The 16844-nt window shown below is 45.7% G+C and overlaps 1 protein-coding gene across 2 annotated transcripts in view; it reads right to left on the bottom strand.

Moving 5' to 3' along the window:
* The window catches only part of LOC109901661 (amyloid-like protein 1), a 52966-nt gene that overhangs the window by 15304 nt on the left and 20818 nt on the right, over positions 1–16844 (bottom strand). For both annotated transcript variants that reach the window (XM_031837998.1, XM_031837997.1), the window contains exon 2: positions 658–837. In XM_031837998.1, the coding sequence (XP_031693858.1) occupies positions 658–837 (180 nt within the window). The remainder of the gene's footprint in view (positions 1–657; positions 838–16844) is intronic.

Raw genomic sequence — 16844 nt, 5'->3', positions numbered from 1 at the left:
TTACTCAGTTGCCGGAGAGGAAGGAAACCACTCAGGGATTTCACCATGAGGCCAATGGTGACTTTAAAACAGTTACAGAGTTTAATGGCTGGGATAGGATACAACTGAGGATGGATCAACGACATTGCAGTTACCATATGCCACAATATTAACCTAATTGACAGAGTGAAAAGAAAGAAGTCTGTACGGAAAACATGCATCCTGTTCGCAACAAGGCACTAAAGTAAAACTGCACAAAATATGGCAAAGCAATTCCATTTTTGTCCTGAATATGTTTGGGGCAAACCCAACACAACACATTACCGAGTACCACTCTCCCTATTTTCAAGCATAGTTGTGGCTGCTCTGTGTATTCTTTTAATCATTTGCAAAAACATGTTTTCACTTTGTCATTATTGTGTGTAGATGTAAAAAAAAAAAAAAAAAACTATTTTTATATCATTCTGTATCACAACAAAATGTGGAATAAGTCAAGGGGTATGAATATTTTCTGAAGGCACTGAATCTACCACTATCTTTATATCCATAAACCTATCTAAAGTATCTACTCTCTACTATGCTATTGCAGCAGCATTGGCGATGAGCTGAGCATTACAGTGCAGTAATAGTGCAGTATGAGGTCGATCAGATAACCATAGCAGTGTTGTTGGCTCCTACCTCTTGGCAGTAGGACAGGATCTGGTTGGGCTCTGTAAAGCAGCCCTGGCGGCCCTGAGGGTCAGGCTCCCATTGGCCAGTCTCAGGGTTCATGTGCAGCAGCTGACGCCCACAGAACATGGCAATCTGCGGCTCGGCCACCAGGGGCCCCGGTCCATTCACCTCAGCCACGGCCAAGGCCTAGAGAGAGGGAGGTGGAAAGAGAAAAGACAAGTTGAGAAATAGAAAGAGTAATAGATGGAAGTAGAGAGGAAGGAAGGCGGAAAGGTGGAGGAAAATAAATACTTTGTTATGGTTGTCCTGAGAGAGAGAGTGTGAGTTCAATGTTTACTGTTCATGTTAACACATGTTTCCCATGCCAATAAAACCATTGGATTGAGAGAGAGAGAGATGAAGAGCAGTCAATACAAACAAAGTGGTGGGATAATATCGAGTTTGAGAATGAAGGACAGGACCTTAGATTAGTCTAAATGTACCAGCAGATATAGTCTCTCTGATCTATCTCCCAACACAGACAATGGCTTAGCTGCAGTGAGAGAGAGAGAGAGAGTGTGTGTCTGTGTATACATCGTTGTATGCATTGTGTGTGTGCCATATTTGTATAGAGAGAGATGGACTTTCAAGCTAATGCATATACCATTTAGTCTCACACACTGTAGCTACAGTGATAGAGAATATTGGCAGAAACAAGGATCAGAAAATATTTATACCAGATCATGCGTTGAGTGACACCCAAAGCCGATGAAAAGTCTGACTTATCGACTGACAAACTACACCCTGGTTTTGTTAGCAATGTTAAGAGTTGAGAATCTAAAGATAGGGTGGATAAACAGGAAGTGTACAACTATATACTGTAAAGCCTGCTCCCATCTGCCCCTCTTTTATCTTCATTCTACCACTCCCCTTTATTCTCTCCATCTCTCCCCTACTGTCTCTCTCCCTTAGCTCTTTCTCTTTTCCTCTCCCTATCTCCATCCTCTTCTCCCTCTCTCCTTCCTACCCTCAGCAGCCTGCTAGGATGTTGTTATTGATCATGGGATCCGTTCCATCTGCCTGCAGCCTGGGGGTCGGGCCCAGGGGAGGCACCATGGAAGAACAAACACCAGCCGGCCCCAGCCACGCTGCTCCCAGTCAGGTGTTAATACTGGGGGTTGGGCCCAGGGGAGGCACCGTGGAGGAACAAACACCAGCCGGCCCCAGCCCGCTGCTCCCAGTCAGGTGTTAATACTGGGGGTCGGGCCCAGGGGAGGCACCGTGGAGGAACCAACACCAGCCGGCCCCAGCCCGCTGCTCCCAGTCAGGTGTTAATACAAGCTCATTGACCGCCGGGCCACTTCAAGTACATTAACACACAGGAAAGGGAGGGAGGAGGGGAGAGAGTAGGAGAGCAAGGAAGAGGAAAGGAGGAGAGTCGAGGGGGGGGGCACACACAATGATGATGTACACACTGCAGGAGATAATCTCCCCAAACGTAGAGACCAAACATGCTCGTTTTCTAACACAAGCCGAGTATTATGACATCAATGCCTCACTAGGATTATTTTAGAAAGGGACAGAGGGATGGAGTTATCAGGTGTTGTGTTCACACATACAGTATACATAGCACATAGTCCTCTTTGGTGCAGAAAAAGTAGGGGAATATTTCAAAGACATGCTTGAACATCTACCTAACAAATCATTTAGCTCAGTCTTGCCATTCTTCTGGCTTAACAGCCAAGAGACACGTATAAAAACTAATATGGTGGAAAGTTCAAACAATATCCCTATCCACACTGAAAGTGGCAACCCAGAACCCATTCAACCCGTCTTATGACTGGCCCGACTGCTTTAATCTCCATAGACAGACAGGCGGACTGACAGGCAAGAAGAGCAACACTCAGCCTATTAGCATCAAGATGCCCAGGGGTAAGAGGGAGAGGAGAAGAGAGAGAGAGGATAGCAGGACGAGTGGCATCTGATCAAAGGGAAGCTCTGCCTCAGCCGAAAGCTGCTAAAATGTTTCAAGTTCTAATTGAAATGTATAATATCGGAAATAAATATATAGAAAACCCATGAATAAAAATACAATAAATATATAGAAAACCCATGAATAAAAATACAATAAATATATAGAAAACCCATGAATAAAAATACAATAAATATATAGAAAACCCATGAATAAAAATACAATAAATATATAGAAAACCCATGAATAAAAATACAATAAATATATAGAAAACCCATGAATAAAAATACGATAAATATATAGAAAACCCATGAATAAAAATACAATATATACAAAACCCCATGAATAAAAATACAATAAATATATAGAAAACCCCATGAATAAAAATACAATAAATATATACAAAACCCCATGAATAAAAACAATAAATATATAGAAAACCCATGAATAAAAATACAATAAATATATAGAAAACCCATGAATAAAAATACAATAAATATATAGAAAACCCATGAATAAAAATACGATAAATATATAGAAAACCCATGAATAAAAATACAATAAATATATAGAAAACCCATGAATAAAAATACAATAAATATATAGAAAACACATGAATAAAAATACAATAAATATAATAGGACCGGAGGAGTCTGAGCATTAGAGCCCCACTTTAGATATGAATGGAAACCATGATAATGAGTTCATTGGATTATAATGAAAGTTGTATGGACGTGGCCGAGCGAGGCCTTGAGGAAGTGGGTTTGGAGCTCCCGAATGGTGCAGACACCCAATTCATTTGGAGTTCAGTGATAACCTTAGCTCTGTACTTTGTTAATTAAAGTCTCTCTGAGTGACTGCTGGTACTGTACGTGACTTTAGACTCAACTCCCCATATACAGTAAGTGGACATAGAAACTGTTTGCATATTATTAAGAGTGGTGCTTGAGATGTTGAGTTCTGCTGAACTGGCAGCTTTCTGCGAGAATGTTATTGATGCGTGTTAAGGAAAGTGTGTGTGTGTGTGTGTGTGTGTGTGTGTGTGTGAATTAAAGAGCTTGCTTAAGCTACACACCTGCTGAGGTAGTGGTTAAATAGATGTCTCTTTGACTCAGGGAAGGTCAACGTCACAAAAAATACTTCTGGATATTTGAAAAGATGACCTGACAGCTCTGCTGTGCTCCAGCCCACACCCCCTGCTCTCTCCACTCCAACAGAAAATCGATGATGTACGCCTGCAACTGGATCGCCATGCTCCCTCCGCCCTCCGATCAATAGGAGCCCATTTGGAGCCAGATGGCCTGACCTCCAGCGTGGAGAGGAGGCTCTGCAGCACCTCAGCCAATCCCAGCTCTCCCTGATTCCCCACCAGATTAGATGGGCCTGCCGTGATAACAAATACTAATCACAAACACTCACTCACTCAGGGAATAATCACTCTGCATTTCACCATCACACAAGGACTGACATCACACCCTCTCAGTCTCTCCTACTCCTCCGTGGTGTGACTGCCACTCTAAAACGCAGTGTCTCAGTATGGCGCAAATTGGGAAAAATCACAGGTTTGATGGCATGAAAGTACCACTGCAGGCCATGATAGTCCAAGTTTAAAATGTTCCAATCAGAGCTCCGTTGCATTCAGTTCAGTAAATAAAAGCCCTGGCATATTTGCATTATAGTCATTTTGAAACTCATAATTCAAATTCTGAATTGACAACAATGCTAAAAAGGTACAGTATCTCTCAGTGTGTTCATAAATGCATGAAATCAGTCCATTTCAATAGAGACCCAGGAGAGACAAACTCTCCCACCCACACACAGACTCATTAAAGAAGCCTTGTATCTCTGTTGTCAGTGAATCAGACAGGCTGACTAACACTGTTGTTGACAGAAGGAACGGTACAGTTACATGCGTGTGAACAGGAACTAGCTGCCGTCACGCTGTCATTTACTTATGACAATTGTTTAGCACGCCTGTTCTACAGTCACCCAGGGCCTGTTCAATCTGGTGGGTTGCAGATAGAAATGTACTACATAGACCTGGCATGACAGTGTATTACACATAATATAATGTCACATCTATTCTATACAATGCACCTCTATCTGGAACATTTTGAACATCAAAATCTTAACTGTTTAGGTCCCTGTCAGGAGATGGATTCTATATGGCTGTGATTGGTTGGTCAGACAAGACAGCATGCCCTCTGCTAATTGGTCTAAATGAGTTTTAGGAGGAAGTACCAAAAGCCTGAATGAAAAGGTGCTGGTGTGGTCTTGGCGTTTGCCTTGGCACGCTAGGGGAATCTGCCAGCCAGTCACTAATCCTGTTTAAATGGTAAATCAGTCAAGTGTAGCCCCCACCTAACCAAGGCAGTCAACTGAGAAGATGCTTTTGCTAAAGGGTAGCAGGAATAGACCGCTAGAGCAAACACATTTCCAGGTGTAATTCATTTTTCTATATATTCAGTAGACTTTTAAAATGAGTCCTAATGGAATTGGAACTGATAATTAGTCTCACATAAAAAGTATGTTGTCAGTTTTTGACTCCTTTTAATTATCTCTCTAATAGTCTTCGTTCTCTGCTCAGTAGAAAAGCCAGCCTGGGTTCCTCTGTCTGCCAGGACGGGGGCTTTTCATTCTATTTCTTAGTCAATTAGGCTTAAGACCACTAAGACCTCTCTGCTGTGACCACAGTGGCGTGAGCCTCTCAAACAGACACCCCTGGCCAGCCGGCTGGCTGACTGGTCTGGTCGGCTGGCTGAGATGTCCTGATCCACACTGCTTCACAATAACACTTCCCAATCTGTTAACAATTGCCCAGCTCCTCCATGGAGAGAGAGAGAGAAAGAGACTGAGGCTGGAGAGGCTGAGACTGGAGAGAGAGAGAGACTGAGGCTGGAGAGAGAGAGGGGCTGAGGCTGGAGAGGGAGAGAGGCTGAGGCTGGAGAGGGAGAGAGAGGCTGAGACTGGAGAGAGAGAGAGAGGCTGAAGAGAGAGAGAGAGGCTGAGACTGAGTCTGGAGGGAGAGAGAGGCTGAGGCTGAGACTGGAGAGAGAGAGAGGCTGAGGCTGAGACTGGAGAGAGAGAGAGAGAGAGAGGCTGAGGCTGGAGAGAGAGAGAGGCTGAGGCTGAGACTGGAGAGAGAGAGAGGCTAAGGCTGAGACTGGAGAGAGAGAGAGAGAGGCTGAGGCTGGAGAGAGAGAGAGAGAGGATGAGGCTGGAGAGAGAGAGAGGCTGAGGCTGAGACTGGAGAGAGAGAGAGGCTGAGGCTGAGTCTGGAGAGAGAGAGAGGCTGAGGCTGGAGAGAGAGAGGCTGAGGCTGCTCTGTTCTGTACTTTCCCCCCTGGGCAAACCTTAATTGGACAGTAAAGGCCTGGATGTCTCCCAGAGATGTACAGTGTGAGCTGAGGTGTGTGTGTGTGTTTGAGAGGGGTGTGTGTGGTGCCCCATCCCCCACCCCTCTCCCTCCACCTCCTTCAAGGCCCTCCCTCTCTCGCTCCCCCCCTTCCCCCTCTCTCTCTCCCACAAATCACACCTTAGTGCTGAGGGAGCTAAACACAGTGGACAGGAGAGGAGAGCTCCCTAACTCTACCACTACACAGAGGCAAAGAGCCAGAGCCCACCTCATCATTAATAATTGCCTGTTGACACAAGCCCAGAGACATCGATTACCTTTTTGTCTTTTCCTGGTTCCTTACCTCTCTCTTGCTCCTCATTCTCCCCTGATATTTCCCTCTTTTTCTCCATCATCCACTAACTGGGGATGGATGGACTCTACTCCTTTCATGAATTGTACTCCCTCGTCCCCATGTTCCCTATTCTCCAAGGAAGAAAACATCACAAGGAGGTATTGAGCACAAAGGGCAGAGGGAAGCACAGCGGTCTGGGAATATCCTAGCATAGCATGAAGAAAAAGAGAGACAGCCATCCTCATTTCTCAGATATACCTCTGATAGGAGGTAATTAAGCTGCAATGCAGATGCATGTGTGTGACTGAGTACAGGGGAAAAATAAAGAGACCAAACGAAAACCATAATCTTGCCCATAAATATCTCTGTGTCAGCTGGGTTTAGCTCATGCCAGGCCAGGGCCTCCATCAAATGTACATATTCCTCTGGCATCGCCACGGCCCACCCCCTTGTCTAATTAAATATGCAGCACCTGTTCCCCCCTGCCTGCCTTTTGTTGCAGGATGACTTCATCCTCTGATATGATGCAATCTCCAAGCCCTACATGGCAAGGCCAGGCAGCGGAGAGGGAGGAGCCACTCCATCGTCTGTCAATCCCTTTAATCCATCAGATGGCCCTGCCATAAATGTTAGCTGAGCTGCACGTCTGACACGGACTCATCTAGCTCATCACTTCCTGTGTGTGTAAATCAATGCAGGGGGGGGGGGGGGGGGTAGCCTAATGACTCTGATCTAAGGTCAATTTAGTTCTCTTTCATCTAGTGGATAAGGTTAGGACTTGGGGAGGGTCAGCTGATCTTAGATCTGTAGCTAAGGGCTGTGTGTTGAGAGGACCATGTTAAGTCTATGTTCACACTGGTGTAATGATGTTGATGGATGTTCAGGGGGGGGGTCGGGTGGTGAACCGGAGACATGGGACCTCTGAGGGGTTAATCCCTTGGCAGTAGGGATCTGGGTTATTTCACCTGCTAATTTGCATCCCTCCTCCCTGAGGGCTGGCTGGCCGGGTGACACTGCAAGGGCGAGGCGCGCACACACACACACACCACACACACACCACACACACATATAAGCACACATATACACTGTGATAAATACTGTGCAAATGTACTCACACACACACGGATTAAAACACATTAATGCACATGAACGGATGCACAGAAATGCATGCACGCACGTACACACACGCTGAAACGCACACTTACAAACACACACACAGCCTGAAGCCTTGCTGTGCCTGTGGTTCTCTGCAGCACAGATGGTCAGAGAGTGGGTGGCTGCCGGGCCCTGCTGCCCCTCCCTCCCTTCCAACTTCCCTCTACCCTCTGTCCTCTCCCTCCTATCCCAATCTTCCTTCCCTCCCACCTTCCCTCTGCTCTCTGTAACCTCCCTCCCAATCCCCCTCCACTCTCTGTCCTATCTTTCCCTCCTAGACTATCCCTCCATCCCACCCACATCCATTTGATCTCGGTCCTTTCTCTCCCTCCCTCTCAATCACCCCTCCACTCTGTCCTATCCTATCCTAGACAACCCCTCCATCGCTACCACATTTTCTTTGATCTCTGTCCTCTCCCTCCCGCCCTTGGTCTCAATCCCCCCTCCACTATCATTCCCTCCTAGACTATACCTCCATCCCTCCCACATTCCCTTTGATACCTGTCCTCTACCTCCCAATCCCCCCTCCATTCTCTGTACTATCCTTTCCTCCAAGACTATACCTCCATTCCTCACACATTCCCTTTGATCTCTGTCCTCTCCCTCCCTCCTTCTCCATCCCCGCCTCAACTCTGTCCTATCCTTCCCTCCTAGTCTATCCCTACTTCCATCCCACATTTCCCTTGATCTCTGTCCTCTCCCTCCCATCCCTCCCTCTCAATCCCCCCTCCACTCTGTACTATCCTTCCCTCCTAGACTATCCCTCCCATATTCTCATTGATCTCTGTCCTCTGTCCCTCCCTCCCTCCCTCTCAATCCCCCCTCCACTCTGTCCTATCCTTCCCTCCTAGACTATCCCTCCATCCCTCCCACATTCCCTTTGATACCTGTCCTCTACCTCCCTCCCTCCTATCCATCTTCCTCCTATCATCTCAATCCCCCCCTCCACTCTCTCTCCTATCCTTCTCTCCTAGACTATCCCTCCATCGATCCCACATTCCCCTTGATCTCTGTCCCCTCTCCTTCTTTCTCAATCCCACCTCCATTCTCTGTAGTATCCTTCCTTCCTAGATTCTCTCCATCCCTCCACCCCTCCCACATTCCCTTTGATCTCTGTCCTCTCTCTCCCTCCCTCCTATCCCTCCCTCCTATCCCTCTCAATCCCCCCTCCATCCCTCCCACATTCCCTTTGATCTCGGTCCTCTCCCTCCACTCTGTCCTATCCTGGAGTCTCTCGCTCTCTCTCTCTCCTGATCTCTCCAGCCAGTCTGTCCCAACCCAGACTCCCTGCCCTCCCTCCCCTCCACACCTCCCCTCCCCTTACCACCACACCTTCCCTCCCCAAACCAAACCACACCTTCCCAACCCACACTCCCTTCACTCCCCACACCACACCTCCCTCCCCTTACCACACCTTCCCTCCCTCACCACACCTTCCCTCCCTCCCCTCACCACCACCACACCTTCCCGTCCCTCACCACCACACCTTCCCTCCCCAAACCACTCCCTTCGCTACCCACACCATACCTACCTTCCCCCCCCTTCCCATCCCTCACCACACCTTCCCTCCCTCACCACACCTTCCCTCCCCTTCCCTCAACACCACACCTTCCCTCCCTCCCCTTCACCACCACACCTTCCCAACCCACACTCCCTTCGCTCCCGACACCACACCACACCTTCCTACCCCACCCCTCCACACAAAGCCCCACACTCTGCTGTTGTTCCATCCCTATTGCTGGGCTCAGACTAAATGGTGAAATACATTTGGGAGTATTCATCATAGTAATCACAGTGTTTAAAATTTTATTGGCTTTTCCAGGGTCTCTTCCTCATCTGCCAGGCAGTCTGGGCCCATGATAATGAGAGAGGAGCATCAGGCACACAGGGATGCAGAGAGTCTGGTCTGGTGGAGCATGGAGACAGTTAAGGTGTGTGTCACAAATGGGGGCCCTGATCACAAATAATGCACTATATTTATAAAATAAATATATATAAAATACATTTGACTATATAGGGAATAGCGTGCCATCAACATCAACCCCCATCATCGCTCCATACTAATTAAAACCCCACTGCTAAATTGTTGTTGTTTCCAGTTTGTGTTAGGTACCTAACACACCAGCTTAGTGGCGGATTGGTAGGCCCTTAACCTGCTGTTCTTAACCCCCAATGTACACTACCTTTGCTGAATGGCCAATTTGACATGCACAAAAGAGATCCAATTTGACATGCACAAAAGAGATCCAATTTGACATGCACAAAAGAGATCCAATTTGACATGCACAAAAGAGATCCAATTTGACATGCACAAAAGAGATCCAATTTGACATACTCAATAGCGGACAAAAGTAGACATCATGCCAGGGATATGGTTAAGAGGCCACAGTTCAATAAAAGCTGTCAGGTTCCAGGCTAAGACGACAAAAGATTATTGCACTGCAAGAACGCACTTCCGATGAATTCAATCAATAGAACAATGTTTACTATGATCTTTGTGGGCTATACCTAGCCTTGTCTCAGGGTAGTACGTTTCTGGTCTGATATCCTCCGGTGGTGTGGGGGCTGTGCTTTGACAAAGTGGGTGGGGTTATATCCTGCCTGGTTTGCCCTATCCGTGGGTATTGTCGGACTGGGCCAGTGTCCCCCGACCCCCCCGGTCTCAGTCTCCAGTCCTGTCTTACCTGGTGTCCTGTGTAGAGGTCTTCACGGACCTACCTGTGCCTGAATACATGAGACACGATCCAGGAGCGTGTGGATCCAGAATTCTAAATGTCACAGATCTGGGTTGGATCTGATATGATTGTCTCATGTATCATAATTTTAACTGACTTGTCTGGAAAGGAACGTACAGATCTGAACGTGACTGCTGCAGTAGTGAGATAATTTATGCTGCTACTCTTGCTTTTCAAGAGAGTGGAGCGTGTAGCTTGTTGTTGTTGGCCAATCATTAGTCATCAAAGCTGCAATAAGCTACAGTCATAGAGCCTCAGTTTGTGGCAAAAGTTAGGGGATATTTAATCAATGGAAGATGGAATTACATTTACTAAATTAAAGTTCAAGGAGAAGGATAGGCTACAACCAACAGGTAGGCTGCTACCAAAAACCAACAGGTAGGCTGCTAGCAAAAACCAACAGGTAGGCTGCTACAAAAAACCAACAGGTAGGCTGCTACAAAAAACCAACAGGTAGGCTGCTACCAAAAACCAACAGGTAGGTGCTACTTAATATTCTGAAAGGAGATGTTTAACTGTAGGATGAGAAAATGCATGCAGACTCAATTAGCCTAGCTAGCTAATGATAGCTTAACGAGCTTCTCCCGATTTGATGCATTCAAGACAGATACTACGTAATCATACTGATGATAAATAACATAGCTATGGCAACTTTAAGTCTACTATAGCACGAGTCGGCTTGGTTGGTAGCCGTCTCTCCCTCCCTCTTCCCCGTGTCACTCACTCCCATTACAGCCCCTCCCCCGCCTGCTAGAGCGGCATCTCTCTCTCGCGCTTTATCAGCTCCGGTTAATAAAATAGCTTTTTAAAAAAAAGACTTTTCTGCTGCTTCCCTCTTTCAGATCAGGTCTGGATCTGACCATGTCTATACAGAATGGTTCTAGTTGTCCTCGGGTCCATTCGGAACTGGTCTCTATATTAAACTAATAAAATGTATGCATATCAGGTCCGGTTGGGAAAGCCTAAGGTCTATTTCGGAACGGGTCGAACTATAGTACTGTGTGATCTTAAGTATGCTCCATCTAATTCGGCCATCTTTCTCTCCCCTCCGGAGAACCTGAGCCCAAGGACCCCGCCTCAGGACTACCTACAGAAGATAATATGGACTTGGTCTTTACCAAGTAAGGCGATGGCAAGAGCAGCTCAAATAAGCAAAGAGAAAAGACAGTCCATCCTTACTTAAAGACATGAAGGTCAGTCAATACGGAAAATTTCAAGAACTTTGTTTCGTCAACTGCAGTCGCAAAAATCATCAAGCGCTATGATGAAACTGGCTCTCATGAGGACCGCCACAGGAAAGGAAGACCCAGAGTTACCTCTGCTGCACAGGATACGTTCATTAGAGCTACCAGCCTCAGAAATTGCAACCCAAATAAATTCTTCAGAGTTCAAGTAACAGACAAATCTCCACATCAACTGTTCAGAGGAGACTGCGTGAATCAGGCCTTCAAGGTCGAAGTTGAATTGCTGAAAAGAAACCACTACTAAAGGACACCAATAATGTCACGTTCTGACCTTAGTTCCTTTGTTATGTCTTTGTTTTTGTATGGTCAGGGCGTGAGTTGGGTGGGTTGTCTATGTTTCGTTTTCTATGTTGTGTTTTTGCGTTTGGCCTGGTATGGTTCTCAGAGGCAGGTGTCATTAGTTGTCTCTGATTGAGAATCATACTTAGGTAGCCTTTTCCCACTTGTGTTTCGTGGGTGTTTATTTTCCGTGTTAGTGCCACACGGGACTGTTTCGGTTTGATTACTTCACGTTTATTGTTTTTTGTTCGGTGTTCATTATTTTATTAAAAAACATGCTTTGGTCCTCACCTTCTTCCACCACAGACGATCGTTACAAATAATAAGAAGAGACTTGCTTGGGCCAAGAAACATGAGCAATGGACATTAGACCGGTGGAAATTTGTCCTTTTGTCTGGAGTCCAAATTGGAGATTTTTGGTTCCAACTGCCGTGTCTTTGTGAGACGCGGTGTGGGTGAACGGATGATCTCCGCATGTGTATTTCCAACCGTGAAGCATGGAGGAGGTGGTGTGATGGTGTGGGGGTACTTTGCTGGTGACATAGTCTGTGATTTATTTAGAATTCAAGGCACACTTAACCAGCATGGTTACCACAAAATTCTGCAGCGATCTGCCATCCCAACTGGTTTGGGCTTAGTGCGACTATTATTTGTTTTTCAACAGGACAATGACCCAACACACCTTCAGGCTGTTTAAGGGATGTTTGAGAAAGGAGAGTGATGGATTGCTGCATCAGATGACCTGGCCTCGACAATCCCCCGACCTCAACCAATTGAGATTGTTTGGGATGAGTCGGACCGCAGAGTGAAGGAAAAGCAGCCAACAAGTGCTCAGCATATGTGGGAACTCCTTCAAGGCTGTTGGAAAAGCATTCCATGTGAAGCTGGTTGAGAGAATGCCAAGAGCAAAGCTGTCATCAAGGCAAAGGGTGGCTATTTGAAGAATCTCAAATATAAAATATATTTTGATTTGTTAAAAAATTAAAAATTGGTTACTACATGATTCCATGTGATATTTCATAGTTTTGATGTATTCACTATTAATCTACAATGTAGAAAATAGTACAAATAAAGAAAAACCCTTGAATGAGTAGGTGTTCTACAACTTTTGACTGGTAGTGTATATAAAACAAAACAAAACTAACTCGGCATCTCTCCCTGTAATGGAGGATTGCTGTCTTTCCTTCAACCCAGAAATTAGTGGACACCTTACACAATCAAATCAAATAAAACATGGCTTTAGATCATCCTGGTAGAGGCTCATATTTATGTTATGCTGTGACATCATTGTCTCCCAGCGACCCGGACTTCATCCAACCAGATTACAGCGGTGCCCCATCCAGCTGGGCCCACTGGGAGCAGATGGTCTATAAATCACCCCGCCACCCCCCAGGTCACGTAGGGCCACAGCACCGGCCAGAAACCAGCCAAAAGCCACAGAGCAACATTTAATTTAATTTCAGCTGACACAAACATCAGAGAGTCCAGAGATGGAGAGAGTGGTCAGCAGGTATATAAACCAGTTCATGACGGTGATCATCATATTTTGGGGATTTTATTTTTATGGTGGCTACACCTCTTAGAAGTAAACCTACAGTGTGTATAATTTTTCTGAGTCATATTTGCACTGGTCTCTACATATACAAAATCACAGGTACTTAGTAGAAAAAGCCTTACTACTAGCCTACAGCTCCATTCTCTGAGCGACTGCTTTTCATCCTGACCTATCAGGCGGTGGCTTGGAGAATAGGCAGCACGTTAAGTCGTGACTTACAGTCGTCATCTCTCCTCCGCAAATGTCCCAAACTTCTCCTGAAGTCATGAGGCTGTGGTTGGCTGACAGAGTCCTGTCTCCCACAGACCAGGCCAGGTCCAGGAGCATATCACCCAACAGACTTGTAGGCATCTCCTCCACAAAACTCCCACATTCACACAGATGGGTTCACAGCCGTGACTCAAACACACACACACAGTATTTGTATCAATGCTATAGTGTAGGAGCACATTTGAATCATTCCACTCAATGTATCCATCTTCTGTCCACATTCGGTTTCTCCACTCCTTTTCAGTGGTTTGTTTATGCATTCATACACTAAGGGTTTTATCTAGATGTTTTCTTCCATTAGAGGCAAGGCTTTAGTCATTTTAAATATGGACTTAACAAGCACTAGTGCACCACTTTTGTTGTTATCCATTTGTTTACCTAATACTTTCTCTCCCTTTACTAAACAATAGAACAGAGACTGAAGACACAGCACGAGTCATCCTAACAGTCAATGAAACCCTTACAATTCAATCAACACAATAACTCCCATTGACACTAAAATGATTCATCTGCTCTGGAATGTTTCTTATTGAGAGGCACTCATTCCCAGACTTGTTATATTGACGGTTCTATTGTAGTCAGGATTTATCTTTAGAGAATGTAGTGATTGGTTGAAGAGAGGCCACCCCACCTCCTTTCTCTCTCCCCCTCTCTGACTCCCACGTCTTGACAGATGCGTTCTATCTCTGAGTCATGCACCTTCGTCACACTAGAAGTGGGAACCTACATGCGTACAGTAAGTGTTCTGATCTTCAAATATAAGGAGGTCTGCCCAGAATGTCCTCCTGTGCCAACGTCTCCACTGACAGTACGGAGGACCTTGGACTTTGAAAACTGAACTTGTCTAACTTTGCATTAGTAGGCTGTAAAATGTTCCTGTGGTTCAAAAGGAGACTTCCTAACATGCAAGTCCAGCAGTCAGTCAATACCCATCAGAAGCTCAACATCATATCCACTGAAATTCACATTAGATAACCTGGTCCACTGACACAAACCATGAAATGCAATTTCCATGTAACATACTGGTCGTCCATGACAATGAACATCACACTAGTAATGTCATCATGTTCATGCCAAGTGTTGTGTAACTCTTCCAGATGTGACAAAGGCCTCCCAGCTAAAGTATTACAGATGTAGGAGCTTAACTCTTTGTTGCTGAGAATTGTATAACATACTATATATAATAATACTGGTCAAATTAAGATCCGACATCTGAACCCTCAGGGGTTTAAGGAATCAAAGGCTTAGCTCTCGTTGGAGCTCCACTGCAGATCTCTATGACTGCAACACCCAACTGTCAACTCATCTGCCACCCAATCAGAGATTGAGCACTAGAGACTTCACTCAGCACCTGGCTGATTGCCTCAGATAAAGACGGGCAGTATGGAAAGCAGCCCCAACATGTCTCAAAAGACAATATTATCCTTTGTAAAAGCTCATCTAAAAAGCTGGTGTGCAACAGAGATGATATGTTTACTCAATATGTCAATGGTTTAAATTGCTAGATTCAATTATTGAACCATTGTTATATGATACCATGTAAGATGCTTCCAGCTGTCCAGAGACGTCAACTGAAAGTCTATTTCACGTTGGTTCAACTTCATTTCATTGAAATGACGTGGAAACATTGTGGATTAACCAGTGTGTGCCCAGTGGCTTGTCTGTCATTTTATTGCATGTGTGTTTTATGCCATGGCCAAGGTGACAAAATAACATCCCGACAGGGATGAATAATGCATAGGCCTAATACTAATCTAATGTTCTGTCCCTATTCAAATGAAACATCAAAAATATAAATCCATAGATGGTCACATAGTGAACCAATACAGTGTGGGCTTCAGCTAAACAGGAGAACCAGGCCTCTAGCTGGAAAGGACAGCAGTCAGGACAGGACAGCCAGTACAAGACAGGACAGCAGCAGCATCTCCTTTCCTCCTCGATTTGAGCATGGTGAATCATCCGCCCTACGTTTAACTGGCTGACAGACAGTCGGTGCTTAGAACTGGGTATGTTACCTGCCACTTTCCATCCCAGGTTATTGGAGATTAGGGAAAATGCGCAAGATTTCATAAAAACAATTTTTTTGGGGGGGGGGGGGCGAAACTAAGATTTTATTTAGGTCTTTCTTTAAAATAAAAAGGTGCATGAGTGGCAGAGCCATTATAGACTACTGTACAGGGGCCAGGTTTGAAAAGGTGCATGAGTGGCAGAGCCATTATAGACTACTGTACAGGGGCCAGGTTTGAAAAGGTGCATGAGTGGCAGAGCCATTATAGACTACTGTACAGGGGCCAGGTTTGAAAAGGTGCATGAGTGGCAGAGCCATTATAGACTACTGTACAGGGGCCAGGTTTGAAAAGGTGCATGAGTGGCAGAGCCATTATAGACTACTGTACAGGGGCCAGGTTTGAAAAGGTGCATGAGTGGCAGAGCCATTATAGACTACTGTACAGGGGCCAGGTTTGAAAAGGTGCATGAGTGGCAGAGCCATTATAGACTACTGTACAGGGGCCAGGTTTGAAAAGGTGCATGAGTGGCAGAGCCATTATAGACTACTGTACAGGGGCCAGGTTTGAAAAGGTGCATGAGTGGCAGAGCCATTATAGACTACTGTACAGGGGCCAGGTTTGAAAAGGTGCATGAGTGGCAGAGCCATTATAGACTACTGTACAGGGGCCAGGTTTGAAAAGGTGCATGAGTGGCAGAGCCAATATAGACTACTGTACAGGGGCCAGGTTTGAAAAGGTGCATGAGTGGCAGAGCCATTATAGACTACTGTACAGGGGCCAGGTTTGAAAAGGTGCATGAGTGGCAGAGCCATTATAGACTACTGTACAGGGGCCAGGTTTGAAAAGGTGCATGAGTGGCAGAGCCATTATAGACTACTGTACAGGGGCCAGGTTTGAAAAGGTGCATGAGTGGCAGAGCCATTATAGACTACTGTACAGGGGCCAGGTTTGAAAAGGTGCATGAGTGGCAGAGCCATTATAGACTACTGTACAGGGGCCAGGTTTGAAAAGGTGCATGAGTGGCAGAGCCATTATAGACTACTGTACAGGGGCCAGGTTTGAAAAGGTGCATGAGTGGCAGAGCCATTATAGACTACTGTACAGGGGCCAGGTTTGAAAAGGTGCATGAGTGGCAGAGCCATTATAGACTACTGTACAGGGGCCAGGTTTGAAAAGGTGCATGAGTGGCAGAGCCATTATAGACTACTGTACAGGGGCCAGGTTTGAAAAGGTGCATGAGTGGCAGAGCCATTATAGACTACTGTACAGGGGCCAGGTTTGAAAAGGTGCATGAGTGGCAGAGCCA

This window comes from Oncorhynchus kisutch, linkage group LG13 (assembly GCF_002021735.2).
Source record: "Oncorhynchus kisutch isolate 150728-3 linkage group LG13, Okis_V2, whole genome shotgun sequence".
Lineage (NCBI taxonomy): Eukaryota > Metazoa > Chordata > Actinopteri > Salmoniformes > Salmonidae > Oncorhynchus > Oncorhynchus kisutch.
The sequence above is the reverse complement of the archived record's forward strand: the minus strand, read 5'-3'. Positions and strand labels throughout refer to the sequence as shown.